Source organism: Gavialis gangeticus, unplaced genomic scaffold, assembly GCF_001723915.1.
Source record: "Gavialis gangeticus isolate Ggan-Ray unplaced genomic scaffold, GavGan_comp1, whole genome shotgun sequence".
NCBI lineage: Eukaryota > Metazoa > Chordata > Crocodylia > Gavialidae > Gavialis > Gavialis gangeticus.
The window spans coordinates 4703006-4718981 of NW_017728964.1; the positions used below are offsets into that span (position 1 = coordinate 4703006).

A 15976-nucleotide genomic window follows, 5' to 3' on the forward strand; every position below is an offset into this window, starting at 1 on the left:
AGTGGCAGGGGTGAGAGCGCCAGTGAGATTTATAATCCGATTGTCATTGTGCGAGCTGTTCAGCACCCATCTCTGCATTATAAGGGCACCTGGCATCTTCCAGCCCATGTGGCAAGGTTTCAGGTACATGCTGTGGAAGTCACTCCCCCAAAATGGCAATTTCTGGGAGCCTTTCCTCTTTCTGCAGCAGTTTACATGGGAAACTTTCTGCTCTGGAGCTGCAGTCATCGAGGCTGAACTCCTCCTAGAGGCAGTTTCTGGTTTCACATGACAGCCGTCCTCAAAGAAGTACTAGCAGATCATTACTGTGTCCTCACAAAAAACGTGGCCACTTTAAGTATACATCTGTCATTGCTTTAAAGCTGCCTCTCCTGCAATGCAACCCTGACATTGCTCTGGCAGCAGGGCAGCCTCTGTGCTTACTCACTCACAGGCACCTTCTGCTCTTCACCCTCACAGCTAAATTGGAGCCTGAAGCTTTGCAGTTGCCTCATCTAGATACCTTCTCTCCTGCCTCGCCAGGTTAGCTGCAGGGCAGGAAGGCAGGACCTGTTCCAGTTGGACAAACTCTGGCTCCAGCTATTTGCAGATATTCTTTTATTCACGAGAGTGTTTGTGAGGAGCTTGGGAAGGTGCGTTTGTCAGGAATGTGTATGAACTGTGTGTGCCTATGTGATACCTGCAGGGACATGCACTGACATGTGAAATCATATGCAGACAGACATCTGCACACAAACATGAATAATGTGAAGGAGGCATACACCTCCCAATACCACGCAGTAGACATGTGTGTGTGTATGTGTATATTCACAAGTGCCCCCTCCGCCCCCGTGAGGTTGGAGATTAATGTTCAGGGGCATCTTTTGCTGAAAGCATTTGTTACCACCATCTTGAGGGCTTATGCTGGGCTTGGGAATCACTCACGAAGGAAGCAGAAAGAATATCATGTCACTCGGGTGATCAAGCGTGGAGAGTCCCAGAGGCCAGGTCACAAACACTCTGCAGTGCACTCGCATCATCTGCCCAATGACTGCACACACCGAACAAGTCAGTCATTATCTCCACCTGATCATGTTGTTGTGGGGGGTTCAGAAGAGTGCCCGGAGCTGTCTCACCCTGAGGCTGGTTTTCCTATCTTTGTTCCCTAATGTGCTGCCCCCATGCCCAAATTTATTTTGCTCCCACTGATACGGGGGGTGCTGATTTCCAATCAGATCTAATGGTAGCCACGTGGTCCAGTCTCTCCTTTTCCAATAGCAGGCTCGGGGCCAATCTGTCCAACTCCTAAAACAGAAGCAGGGAGGACCCTGTTGTTATAGCCCGTCTACTTGCAACACAAGCCTGTAAACAGGCAAGAGGAAGACATAACTGGTTTGACTGCAGCTCACCTGCTGCATGCAGCAGTGGAACAGTCAAGCTGGGTTTTTGACCTCATGCTGTAACACTTCCTTGGGGTTTTCCCCTGGTGGAAAGATATTGAAGCTGTAGTGGTAGAAGGCTGAATGGGGATGCAGAGGGGATTTCTCCTGGTGGAAAGATATTGAAGCCACAGTGGTGGAGGGGAGTTGCATGTGGGAAGCAGGGTCTGTTTGCAGAAACAGATGCTTGTGGTTGGTGAGTGTTGGTGTAGCCTCAGTTTGAATGTAAAGATCCCTCCATGCATCTTCTGCAGTTAGTCAGATGTTGATCACGTTCCGACTTGATTGGTGGGCTTTTGGCATGGCCACTGCAATGACTAATGGTATGAAAGTCAGTGTTTCATCTTAGGGCAAGGAGCTGGTTCGCAAAACTAAAGCCAAGTACTTGCCCCTTGTTTGTTTCCACCTGTTTCTGACATTTTGCACCGAGAATGGCACTGGGGCCTTGTGGTGATGAGAACTTGGCCCCTGCAGTTGCACTTCAAGGAGAGATGTCCCTGCTTTCCTCCAACAGCATATGCCCTAGCCCTGAGCCAGACCCTGCCCATCAGGTCTGAGGGTCATTAATCACCTATGTCCCCTGCCCAGGGTAGCAGAGGAGTTTTCCTCCTTCTCTCCCCTGACTGGCATTGGAGAGCCAGTGATGGTTAAAAATAGTCCATGGGAGGATTAGGAAGCTGCAAGGAGGAAAGGATGAGGCCTGCTGTTGACAGGTGACATGTGGGACCATTTGTTCCTGTGATGGGATCTTACCTAGGCCTGCATTTTAATTGAAGGCTGTGGCCATTCATCACCCTGGCTCCCCATCCGTTCCAGCAGCGTGTGTTAGAGCCAGCCACAGAAAACAGCTGCAGGACGAGTGGGCTTTAGGGGCAATGAGGTTTCATCTCTTTTACAGTCTATTATTAAGATCTATAACCCAGCAATTGCACCATGAGGCCGCTGGGAAATATACTTTCCTCCCATAGCCTGAGCTTTCGATTTGCTGGGCTGCTTTATTCCCCATCGCACACATCAAGTCACCTGTAACTGAGGCTCCTGTCTTCCCTTTTGCTGTACCGCTGAGGGCTGGGGAGAGGGGCATGCAGCCTGTGTGTGCATTCAGTGGAGGCTGAGCCTATGGGACATCTTGGACGGGATGAAGCCTTGGCCTGCTTATTAATTTGCAGCTGCTGGCAAGTTTCCTGTAGTCTCTTTGGCTCCTGCCCTAGCATGACCTGTTCCATGCTCACTTCCTGCCAGTTAACCTGTAGCACCCAGCCCTCTAACAGGACAGGCCTGCAAAGATCTCTAGCTTTCCTCCTGTGGGAGGCAGCAAGACCAGCACTTTTGCTCACTGAAGTCTGCCTCTTGCCCCTGTCTTTCTCAGCTGGTGCCTCCAATGCCAAATAGGAACTGATGCAGGGGAGCAGGCTGGACATCTGGTGGCAGGACCTGAAATGATTATTACATCTCTGAGTTGTGCCTAGGAGTCTGAGCTGTGGACCAGGACTTTTCTGTGCTCAGCACAGTACAAACCCCAAACTAAAGGGTAGTCCCTAAGGGCTTACAGTTTATGACAAAAGATAAAGATGGATACAAAGAAGGCAGCACCGGGAAACAGTGGGGCAGTACTGATTTTTGTGATGGACTTGAAGTCTACATTGTAAGAACATAGTCCTAGCTCATTTTTTGAATCTCTTTTAACTCTATTCTCAACATTGTGGATAGTGGAAAGAACCCATTGCTCCCAACCCCTCGCTCCCTCTGCCACTCCCGGACACATACCCAGCACAGTTGAGACTATAAATGTGATAGCAACAAAATATTTGCCATCTACAGCCAGAATCTCAGGCAATGGAGTCATAAGGTTTAATAAGGCAAATACAGGCAGAGTACCAGTCTTGAAATACCTGCTTGCCTCCAGCTGTGGTGCAGCTTTTGGTCAGGCTTAATTATTTCCAGCAAGGCCTTGTGGTAATAAGGGGGTGGTGTTGCTGCTGGGAAACCTGGGCTTGCTGCTCAGCGAGCGCACAGTGCTCGGCATCGCACAGTTCCAGTGTGCCGGGATGTTCTGCTGGCTGCCAGGACTGTGGTGCCACAGCTAGGCTGGGGACTGGAAGGAGCTATGTTTCAGTGGTGGCTGACATGATTCCTGAGTCTGTGGGGCTGAAAGGCGGCACTGAGCCTAATCATACCCAGCACAGAACTGGACGATAATTTTCAAGAGGCTTTACAGGGGTTTCCTCACTTTAGAACTTGGCAGTGACTTGCGCATGGCCATGCAGCGGGCCAGTGGCAGTCAGGAGCCAAGTCTCACTCTTTCCCAGGGCACGTTGCCTCTCCAGGGAGTGTGCTGGATCATGGGAGCAAAGCTTGGGGGATCACCTCTGAATTTAAGTTCCTAGGAGCAGCACTCATGCTGGACTGTTTTTCCTGGGGACCCCAGAATGGAACAGGCCTGGTAGGCAAGTGCAAGACTGTACCCACACTGGAGCCAGCAAGAGCTGCAGAGTCACCTTCAGATGGGAAACAAAACACTTCACTGCAGAGGAGATTGACAAAGAGAGAGTGAAAGGGCCAAGCAATGCAAAGGTCTCGCCAGGCTTGCTGAATTAACTGAGCTGCTACAAAATGTCTCTCTGCTTTGGGCAGCTTCCCACCTGTACTAGACCGTGGGTCAGCAGATTCCATTTAAAAACACAAGGCTTGGAGCAGGTTCCCGAGGGCTGCTGAGGCAGTGGGGCGGGAGCACGGCTGCTGGTAATTTCTCTTGGCGTTTGATTTATATCCCATAAATATTTCATGTCAAGAAGTTCCACGTCAAGCCGTGGAGCTGCAAGAAGGGTTCTGGCCCCTGTGCTGCCCAAGCAGTCAAGAGCATCAGCAAACAGGGAGCAGAGGCTCTACAAAGTGCCTTAGGCAGGTCAGCACTAGTGGAAAAGGGTATAGAATACAGTCCCATTGTGTTTGTCTAGGAACAGCGTCTGTGGGCATTTGTTGGGCTCTGAATTGTCCCCCCAGACTGGTTCACTACAGTCTGTCTTACAATCTGTTTTAAAATCACACTGTGTGCAGTGACATTTGGGTGGTTTTTTTTACAGGGAAAGCAGAGAGTTGGGGCATCTGTGATTAGCAGAGGGCTTAGGATGGGCCAAGTCTGTACCCACAGAAAGGGAGGGCTGCAATGCACATGTGGAGCCAGTTTACTGTTCTCAACTCTGCCTGTGCTTCTCCAGTAGCACCCGTGTGGGGCATCATTGGGTTCCTGTGCATCCCTCTGAAGGGGCGGTTGCAGCTGCTTCCAGTAATGCAGCCTCCTCCCTACTGCCAAGGCCCCCTGACTTGGGAGAGATCGGAAACACACCAGGTGCAGTTCTTCAGCCACGACCTCTTGAGGTGTTTGGCTGGTCACTGCAGCAAGAGACGGGGATAAATACTGCAAGACACTTGGGAGCATCTGAGTGTTTCATGGTCACTCCATGAACAGCCCGGAGCCCCTCTTTTGCTGATAGCTTTAGCTCTCTCCCAACATGAGAAGCCAGATCCTGATATAAGGTGCAGATCTGGAGAAACGGTGCACATCTGGGTTGGTATTTTGCCTCCTGGTACCTTTATGCACAGTATGTGGTGGCAATTGGAGATCAAATTGAAGTAGTGCTAGAAAATACACTGTAGTGAGCAGTCTTACCCCTGGCAGTGGCTTGGCATGGAGCATCCTACAGGGGATCTTCCCTCTAGCATCTGAGATTAACTTCACATATCAATTTTTGTCATGAAAGCTCAGGAGAGATTCACCTGCAGACAGCAGCAGCTGTGTTTCTGCAGGTGGTAGGCTCTGAATATCTGTCTGTCTGTCCACACCTGCCAGCATGGAAATGATGATAGAAGCACCCCTGTTCCCAAGCCAGCAGAGCTGATTCTGCTTCCTCTGTGCACTGAATTTATAGGCTGCTTGCAGCTTTCCCCCATGTGGGCACCTGCTAGAGGAGAGGCAGAGTGAGGCTGGGAAGGAGTCCAGAATGTCAGTGGAGCATTCACTTGTCTGCACGGGGCACCCCCCGTCCAGGCAGGAAAGCATTGCCTAGAGCTGTTGCCCTTGCTGTAGATGTGTTGTGTAGGTGTTGACCTTCCGACTCCATTCTCTCTGGAGCAGGGGCCCTCTGTATTTTTACAGTACGAGGCACAGTGGGATCCTTCAGCTTAGTTCCTTACGTCTGGGGTTTTCTAATGCCATCCAGGAAACCTTGTAAATATTTCCAGGACTGGAAGCACTGCTCCCATATTCCCACATGTGAGTCTGCTCGCTCAGCAGAGAGATGTGACCCAGACTTCTAGGCAGTCCCACAGTCCAAATAAAATAATAGCAATGCCAGTCTCGTGGGACCTGTGTGAGAGCAGAGGCTCACCTGTTCACTTTGTGCCTCCGACAGGGGCAGCACCAGAAGTTTTTAGAGGCAAGAGCCTTCCCTTTCCCCAGGGAAATCACCTCTAAGTGTCCTGTAAAAGACTGTTGCAGGATGAGCACACGAGAAGGGAGTTGGTATTAATGAAACCTGGCATTAATCTAGTGCTGTGTGAGCGTGAACTCATGCCCACACGAGCCGTGGCAGCTTCACGAGCAGCTGTTTAGAGAGAGGATGAGTAAGGCAGCTTGAGGTCTTCAGGGGTGCTGTGCACTCCCCACTTCTAGGGGCAGCTTTGACCAGCCCCCAGCTGTCAACTGAGGTAGAAATGTGGATCTGGGTGCCTTGCTGTAGGTACTCAGGTTTAAACATGGTGTCAGCCAAGAGAAGAGCTCGGGGGTCCCTGCCCCAGCCTCTGCTGAGGACACGCTGCCTGCCTGGGAACACCGGGGGCCAGGATGATGGTGCACAGGACTCCAGTTGTAATGAATGCAGCATTTCTCACCATGTAAACTAGAGAGCCTCTGACATGTCAGAGGTGCTGTGACATTATCTGGCACCAGGGAGACAGGAGACCAACTGCTGGCAGTGGTGAGAACTGCATATCAACTAGCCATTCGTTATGAAAGGACCAGATGGCAATTCATTGCCTGTTTGCACGGGGTGGCCATCTCTCCCTCCGACCAAGCATTTCTGTGAACTCCTCTGCCTTGGGGGTGTCAGCTTCTGCCTAGCGCAGGGAATTTTTGTGACCTCCTTGCATAGCTGCCTTTTTAGCACTAAGTCTCTGAATATCCGCCCTGTGTAAATTGCTTCCTTCTGGAAGTTCCCGGGGGCTGCAGTGCTCTGTCAGCTTAGACAGGTGCTTCATCAGGGCTAGGAACTTGTCTGCAGCAATGACCCCTAGAGACACAGGATGCTGGACTACCCGAGGCACATGGAACAGCAGGAGAGCACGGCTCAGGTCAGGAAAAGATGAGAGTCCCTGGAATAAGTGCCTGTGGGGGCAAGTAAGGGTAGGCAAGTAGGATTTCTGCACATACCTCCTGCCTACTTTGCATCCACATCAGTGCAGACATATGTGTCTTGGCTCTTCCTGTCCTGGTGGTCTCCCTGCCTGCCAGGGCACATCAGTCCTGACCTGCAGCCCTCTTGCTGTTCCAGTGTTGGGCCACACAGCCCCGCCAGTCAGTCATGATCCTGACCCTGCACCTGCATCTGTCTCTACTGTCCTGGCCTTGGCTCCTCCTGAGTGGATGACATGAGGGAGGAGAGTGGAGTGACTCACTCTGTTGTGACCTGAAGGCTAAGGGGGGAAGTCTCTGGAGATGTGCACTGAGCTCCCTCAAACCCTGTGCAGCTTCCCTCACTGGCCCATCATCCCACCAACCCCGCAGGTGCTTTAGTTGCTCCTCGAGTGGTTTGTTCCTTTGCCAGGCCTGCTGTGGCTCCTTGTGAGCTCCTTTAAGTGTGATTAATAGCTCAGTTAATTTAACAGTTAATATTTAGGTGAGTTTCAAGGGGATCTACCTCTGTTTTATGAAGGAACAAAGAGGCTATATTTAGTCTCTCCAGTGCTGGAAGCCTTCCAGGCACTTTCTGCTTTGCTGATTCTGATTGGAATAAAAAATGAATTGGCATTTTGGACTGAGCGTGCTTTTGGCTTGTCAGAGCAGCTGCCAGCTGGGCCACAGTGGCAGCAACAGGTCCTGGATCCATCAGGAAAGTGGCAGGAAGTATCAGCTGTGGGGACAGTGGAGCAGCAAGATGATAGTGCACCAAGTTTGGAAGGAGAAGTCCAGAACAATTTGCATCAACATGAAAGGGGCAAGGCCCGTTGGCCAGAGCAGCAGGGTGAGCTTGCCCTGGACTAACCTCATGTAGCGCACACAACAATTGAACCGTTCCCAAATGTGGCTGGTTGGGAACCAATTCACAGTTGTGTGCCATGCTGTGGCTCTGCCACCAGGACGTGGGACTAAGTAGTGGGTGAGTAGCGAGGGGTGATTGCAGCCATGCTTTGTGGGCTCCCAGGCCATGAGTGACTTGTGACTGGGGATGTTTTCACTTTTCTGCTTTCCTTTCTCTCCTAAACATGAGTTCAGTAATCGTCAGTAGCTTGTGATTGGCCTAAGTCTGCAGTGTGCTTACCTGACTTGGTGGGGGTACTTTTAGGTTCCCAGAGGCTGGGGGCATGGTGAGGGGCTGCAGTTGAGTAGGGTGAGAAGGCACAAGTAGTTGTTGAAAAGATAGCTTTTATTGAACAAACTAAGCTGTTCAAGGAAGCTCACTGATAAAAGTGCCAACAAAAGAGAAAAAATGGGGCAATAGAGTTCTGTCTGCAGAGTGACTTGTTGCAGCGAGGCGGAGGCAAGGAGCAATGCAGTGTGGGATACATGGAGGACCAACCAGACTTGTGTCACAGAGAACTTGGTGTCTACACATAACACAGAACTGGCTCATAGTGAATCAGTTCAAAACAGTACTGGGTTATCCACATACACTTGAACCATTCCAGGAAACTTTAAATCAGTTTAGCAGGCTTGTATGTCTGTTAAATCAGATTTAAATCATATTTAAACAATTCTAGGCACATGTGTAGTCTTGTGCAGACAGGACCCACGCCAAAGCTCACTGGAGGCAAGAGGAACCTTTTCACTAACTCCATTTGGTTTTGCATCTGGCCCCTAGGGCAGGACCTTAGAGGGCTTGGTATTACTTATCTCAGTATGCAGCAGTACTCCACAGCTGCCTAGTTCTCCCCCTTGGATGTCTGTACTCATTTGCTGGCTCCCACTTTATACATAAGGGACTTTGTGTTGTGTGTTTGCACCAGGCCTGGTAAAAGGGCACCCTGTAGCTTCTCAGAGCTATACTAATGAATAATTCCCTCTCCAGCACTGGCTGTCATCTACATTGAACCAAGAGGATCAAAATCAGGGGCCCACTTTATATTGTTTTAATATTTATACATTTAAAATAAATATAAGTACATTTTATCTATAAATAATATATAGGGTGCCTCAGTTGTTAATAGATGTTTCAATAAGCAGTTAATTACTTCTCAGTCCCTTGCTTAGAACCATCCTCAGCACTTACAACTCAGGTGTGCACCGTGCTGATGCCATCTATGAACCACATATGAACTTTCTGCAAGCTGTTCTAGAAAGCGTGCCACTTTACATTGCTAAAGCTGAGCGGTTCTGCCATGTGGGCTGAACACTCCTTCTGTGGCTTTCTCTCGTTGGGTGCAGGCTCCTTGCTGTGGCTGGGTCTCTTCCCAGCTGCACAGTGTCACATTTAATGGTGCTGCAGTGGGCTGGTTTATAAAGTGGCAGAGCGGCAGACAATTGAAAAGAGAGTGTTGAATCCCCAAGGCCATCATTTTAACATGCCTTTAATTTCAAGCCCTCAGTTCTCAGAGGGAGCATGATACCTTTCTGGAATTCAGCGGGTTCTTTAAACACAAAGCTCCCAGCAATGAATCATACATAGAAACTAGGGGAGTAGCTGCCTGTGTTTGGAAAGCATCCCACCCATGGGGCCAGGGGCCAGTCTCCTGGTGGCCTGAACAGGTTTCAGTGGGAAAGCAGTTGGACATGTGGACCGTGAACGTGTCCTTACACTTGGCATCCCACACACTCATCGTCCTCTCCAGCAGGTGACCTGGTGCACATAGCCTGTTGACTGGGATCACCACAGCAGTGAGGAGAGATCTCATCAGGTATTAAGATGGCCAGTCACCATCTTCCCATGAACAGTTTATTTTGCCTCATGTCTGAGCCCCACTCCCATTTGCCCATTGATTTTTCTATGGTGCTTTGAGGCTGTGACCTCTAGCAGCTGCCTTTTTCTTATTTATATCTTCATCTTTATATTGATCCTTGGTTGGATGGGATTTCTCCTTTGTCCAGTCTGGGCTGGTCTGTCCCCCTTTGGGTTCGTCCTCCTGTGGGGTGCTCAGGGGAGGTGCTCAGCAGCCCCCTCTGCTTCTCTGCCTCTTTATGACACGAGATGGCAGAAGAGGCACGGCCCAGAGTACCAGCCAGAATTCAGGACAACTTGACTCCAATTCCTGGCTCTCTGTATGGCCTTGGGCAGGCTAGGAGAGGGAAGAGTGTTGGGTTTGTCTTTGTGGTGTGGCAGGTGCCAGGGGAGCTTTACCAACCTTGCTTTTTTATCTTGACAAAAAGAGGATGGCTCCAGTGGCACAGTGAGCCACCCCTCAAATGCACACATGCTCCTGTGCAGCCTCTGTTCTGCCAGAGCCCTTCCCACAACTGTAGCCTCCCTTGGGGTGGATCCAGAGGGGGTGCAATGGTGCAGTTGCACCCTCCTTTCAGACCACGCTGCAGGAGCAGCAACTGGGGACTTCTTAAGTCCCTGAAGCAGGTAAGAAGTCCGCCCTTTTAGAACACCCCTCCCTTCTACTCCACGCTTAGTGGCACCTCCCCTCTCTTTTCCCACCACCACCACCACCGCTGCTGTCTCCAGCTATGCAAGGGGTGAGAGGGAGCTCCAGAGCCACTCCAACCAGGCTGCACGGACTCAGGCAGGGACAGTGGCAGTGGCAGCAGTGGTGGGCATGTTCCCCTTCCCTGCCCAGCCCTCCTGGGAGTTCCCCAGCAGTCCTGCCCTGTTGCTAATGCCTAATGCACCAAGATATCCCAAGACCTGACCCTTCCCATCCTTCCTGTTGGTGTTGACTGACCAGGCTCCCCCCACCCATGCAGCTATACACCGTGATGGAGTTGGCTGGGTCACTTCTACCTAACTTTCCAGCTGTGGTTACCTTCTGCGGGCCAAGCCAGCTTGTGGCCATTTGTTCAGAGGAGATGGGTGCACTAGGTGCATGTTGGGTCTTTTGTAAACTTAGTGGTATACAGCCCAGTGGGAGGTGCTGTGTTCTGGCCCATGTCATTTATCTCTGCTCTTTGAATGCCACCTGCTCCTTATCTGTGCAAGCTGCACCCCTCGTATAGACCTAGGAGAGGAGGGGCTAACCACAGTGTGTGTAGACCAGACTTTACATCCTGGTCCCTGGGAAGCCAAGATGGAGTTAGCCCCTGGTTTGCCAAGTGGAGTCCCTGTTGCCCTTCGCAAGTATTTTCAAATGGTTGGATGGAACAAACTGCACAGTCCTTTCCTGAGTATGTTCACACGTCTGTCAGAGGTGAGGCCACAGTACTGGCAGACATAGAGAAGTTAGCTTTAATTTAGCGGGTGAAGGCCAAGAGTGAAGGTACAGCCTGGGTTTCAGCACAGGCTGGGCTTGTTATAGCACAGGCAGAATCCCGTGGTGCTGCACCTTCATTGTCAGTACCAGTGCCCATGGGATGCGAGGCTATCATGAGCATGCCCATCCTGCTGCAGTTCCACTTCTGACACTGTATTCAGACAAGTGTAAATGCTTCTGCAAACCTGTAGGAGCTATAGGATTGGTCTGGAAATGTCCCAGGAACCAAATTTCTATGCTGCTTGTTTCCAGCTAGACTATCAGTCTGCTAACAGTGGACTCTCTTCTGGGTTTGGGGAGAGCATTGACATGGACTAGGCTGGGGGGAACGTGGAGGTTTTGGTTCAGGTCAGCTAGTGTTGACACTGGTGACCCGCCACCAGGGGTTTTATTGTATGGCCCTGTTGTGGCTGCTTCTGCTCACCCAGCTTGATGAGCTGCATAAGCCTATGCTCTGTCCATGTGGAAGAGAGCTGACTGCCATCCACATGGTGGTGCAAAGCAGTGGGACGAACCACTTAGCTAAATTTGTGACTCCTTCCTCTCCCCGCAGTTCAGAGGTAGCTGTGTTAGAAGTCAGGCAGAAGGTGCCACCCTGTCCTACTTCCCCCTGCCCCAGTTCAGCATCCACTGGGGTTTCTAAGTCGTGGGAAGGAGAGCAGCCTGCTAAAGGTTCTCACAGAGGGAGGGGCAGGGACCACCGCATCTTAAGGATGGGGTTTGTGGAAGATGCCCAGGGTCCTCTGCCAGCTCAGCCTTTCCACCAGATCAGAAGATGACGGAAGGCAGCAGGATAATAAATACAGAAGGGAAAGGCCACAGCCAAGATCCAAGGTCTGCAACAGGCAAGAGTCCAGAGCAAGTGTCAGCACTGCTTCCTGTTTTCAGAAACTAAGTTGAGCTAAATAAAGCATGAGCCAAGAGAACATGCTGGTAATATGCCATTTTTTCTTGTTTGGTTAGGTCGCTGCGGGCTGGGCACAGCAGTGGTAGAAAGAGATCATTCTTATTACTCGTATGGGGAAGGAATAGTCTTGGTCTAGTTGCTCTGCAGGGAAGAGAACAAACAAAGTTACGAGTGCAGGCAAGAAGGACGAGATTACAAAGAGCGTGGGAAGGAGATAAATTTGGTATGGGGGAAATTCCATGCTCTCTGATGATATTTCACAGCTTTACCCTTGCACTTCTGATGCCGTGTTATTGTTTGCTGGTGGAGGTGGAGTGGAACCTTAGGCCAGGATGAAATCTGTCTCAGCAGCCTCCACTGACATATTTCTGGGAGAATTACAGTGTGGAGAAAGGCAGGGAGAGGAGCTCTGGCAGTGATTAATTACCTCTCAAGGCTAAACAAGAGTCTCTTAATTGAAAAACATCAGAGGAGACAGAATGTAAGTAGCTGTGAGTCGGAGTTCGTGGCATGCGGAAAGCCCTGCTCACAGCCTCACAGCAAATGGCACCACTTGATTAATCGCCCAGCCCGGCTTGGGAAGATCCGTCTGCTTGAGGAGAACAGACAGCCTGGTTGACTGGGCTGATAAGTGCCCTTCTCACCAGGCAGCCTGGCAATGGGCAGTCTGCAGATTGATACTCAGCACTGGAGCATCATGCTCCCTCCTGCCCGCAGCGTTACAGGAACACACCGTTATTCAGCGGGAGTCACCGGGTGAGTAAAGTTGTCATGCCCCTAGGCTGAGTAGTGGCACCACCTTGGCTGTTACAAACTGGGGAAGAGAAGGAGAGCTTTAGCACCTAAGCAGCCTTCTCCTAGTAACTCACTCCCCTGGTCATGCACACCTGGCAGTGGCAGAGGTAGCAGTCACTGCCTGCATGAAATAGTACACGCTTGTTCCTAATGTGCTAGCTTTCTAGCAGGAGCTCCTGCTTTGGGATAACAAGCCAGTAGCTGCCTGCTCTGTGCTTCAAAACTGGATCCTCCAAAGCACACAGCCCAGGAGCCTTGACTCATTGCTGTCTTGCTCTTCTGTGTCTCCTTTGCAGGCTGCCCCCTCAGCCTCCCATCTTCCCCTAACTCATCTGAACTCGAAGGCCAGCGATTGCCCCATACTGGTGCCATGTCCTCTGAGTTCTTGCACCATGGTGGAGGCGGGAGAATCCTGTTGCTTCTCTGTAACACTGCAGGGATGGGGCAGGAGGCTACCAGGTATGTATGCCTCAATATACCAACAATATACAATAGATACTCAAAACCATGCACCCTTGGGTTTGTGCCTGCAATGTGCAATTGTGAGTGCAATGCACAGAAGAGAGAGTTTGATTGAAAATTCACTATCATTTAACTTGCATATGCACACACAACCCATTGTGCAAGTGGAAATCCTCTGTGGTCACACTTGCAGTTGCATACACTGCTATTCACATTTGCAGCTGAAAAGTCTCTGTGGTTACCCTTGCTTTTGCTTGGATGCTTGTTCTTTTTTGCATGCTTAACTTTGGTGCTGGGGACCCTGAGATTACAATGATTTGTCCCTAAAAACAACTCCAAATGGGGACTCCCTGGCTACCAAAAGGACACATAAATCCATGTATGACTTTTGCACTCTACCTGAGTTAATATTTTGAACTGTTTAAGCACACTGCTCCCCTACCTCAGGACTTCAAGAGGATAGTGTTTACACATAATCAGTACTTGATGCCTCCCTGCCCCCTTTGGTGATAGGTTAATATAGAATCAGAAAAATTGGGATTGGAAGAGACCTCAGGAGGTCATCTAGTACAACCCTCTTCTCAAAGCAGGGCCATCCCCGATTATATCATCTCAGCCAAGGCTTTGACTAGCCAGGTCTTAAAAACCAGCTAGACAAATATCATTGTCCTTCTTTTACAGATAGGAAACCAAAGCATAAAGAAAGGTAAATGACTTGCAAAAGTCACAGGGCAAGTAGAAAAATTGGGGGAAAAAAACAGGAATTCTGACTCTCACTTCTTTCCTCTAATCACTGGTTTCTTAAAGAAGCAATCAGGAAAGAAACTGCTGTCCCTCCTCCCCCTTGAGATTGCTTGTCCTTTGGATGAACAGGCCAGAACCTCTTAAGAGGGGCCAGCCTCTCTATGGGGAAGCACTAGGGACTGTACAGAGCTGTCAGCATTGCACCCCTGCAGGCTGCTGATTCACTCGTATCTCTGGGCATGTGCAGGGTACAGTGTCCAGGATTCTTCTGTCCTGGGGACCAACCCTGCTGCACGTGGCTGTCTCCATTCCCACTCTGAAATATGTTTCTCTTGCACAGTGACCTCCTTCCTGGCTCCTGCTCCAGGCTGGAGATCTTCCAAGATCTAGGTGTAGCTATGCCTGTGATCTGCTGTGGGTATTTCCCAGGCTTCTGGGCTTTGCTGATTGCCACATGGGGCTGGGAGGGGATTCTGCTCCCCCTGCCCTCACTCCCTTGCTGCTATGTGAATTGAAGGGAGTGGGGGGCTTAAGCCTTCCTCAGAGGCATTGGGTGTTAACTGCAGCCAAAACTGGGGATTTTGACTGAGGTGTGCCAGTGCCCTTGCTCAGACTTAAGCCCGGAGGTTCCTGGCTAGAAGGTCTTTCCCCTCTACTAAGTGTCAGACTAACTACCGTATTTGGGGTCAGGAAGGAATTTTACCCTATGGCCAGGTATTTAAAGACTGTTATCCAATTCCCCCACGTTCTTCTCTTCCCCAAACTAAATACGCCTAGTTCTGTCAGATTTTCTTCATAAGTTTTGCTTCCCAGGCTTCTAATAATTTGTGTTGATCTGTGCTGGACCCTTTCCAACCTATCTACATCTTTCTGGAAGTGTGGGGCCCAAAACTGGACACAGTACTCCATGTGGGGCATCACTAGTGCTGAATAGAGCAGGAGGATCACTTCCCTTGATTTGCAAGAGACAGTCCTGTTACGACAATTCAGTATGCTGTTTGCTTTTTTTGCAACAAGATGCTCTTAGCTCATATTCAGCTTATGGTCTACTGTAACCCCTAGGTCCTTCTTAATAGTACTGCAGCCTAGCCACTCAGTCCCCAGTCTGTATTTGTACATACAGTTATTCAGTCCAAAGTTCCTTTGTCCTTGTTGAATTTAATCCGATTGATTTTGGACCGTTCCTCCAGTTTATCCAGGTCATTCTACATCTTAGCACTACTGTCCAATGCCTTCAACTTGGTGTCATCTGCAAATTTGCTAAACATGTACTTGGTCCCATAATGTTATCAGGGAACACTCCCCCCACTGCCCCAGTATGGCACCCCTTAGTCCAGGGACTCAAAAATATGTGCTCCCACAGAGTTGAGGAGCAAGGGACAAACATATTTTCCCACAGAACTATTCAGGTAGTGAGGACTCAGCCAGCACATACCCCTCAAGCACTGGTTGTAGCCTGGGTCCTCACTGCAGTAGGAAGGGAAACAGTTTAATCATCTTGCAAAGCTGAATGAGATTTTAGAAGGTTCCCATTCCATATGGAGCCAAAGCAAGAGACCACTTAAAAATTTTCATGGAGAAAAAGAAGGGAGAGTGTGTGCCTTCCCTACCCTAAAATACCCCATAACCTGGTGGTCTGTGAACTTACATAAGAAACCCAGGTTCAGGTCCCAAAACCCTGATTCATGCCAGAGACTTGAATTTGGTGAGTGCACGGAGGTGGCCTGGAGCAGCATAAGAGTGGTGAGAGAAAGCCCCACACACTGTTCAGCCATCATGTTACCCTGCCGTGAGGACTTTGGTACTGTGCAGTGGCACTGGGTGATGAGGAGGTCCCCATCTTCAAGAAGGGGAAGAGGGAGGACCTGGGCAACTATAGGCCCGTCAGTCTTACCTCAATCCTGGGGAAACTCTTTGAGAAGATCATCAAGGAACACATTTGTGATGGGCCGGCATCAGAAATGATGCTCAGGGGCAATCAGCATGGATTTATTAGGGGGAGATCATGTCAGACCAACCTGATTGCCTT

General features: G+C 50.1%; 1 protein-coding gene across 2 annotated transcripts in view; it reads left to right on the forward strand.

The window, feature by feature from the left end:
* Positions 1–15976, forward strand: part of USP43 (ubiquitin specific peptidase 43) — a 261454-nt gene that overhangs the window by 177144 nt on the left and 68334 nt on the right. For both annotated transcript variants that reach the window (XM_019502165.1, XM_019502171.1), the window contains exon 7: positions 13038–13200. In XM_019502165.1, the coding sequence (XP_019357710.1) occupies positions 13038–13200 (163 nt within the window). The remainder of the gene's footprint in view (positions 1–13037; positions 13201–15976) is intronic.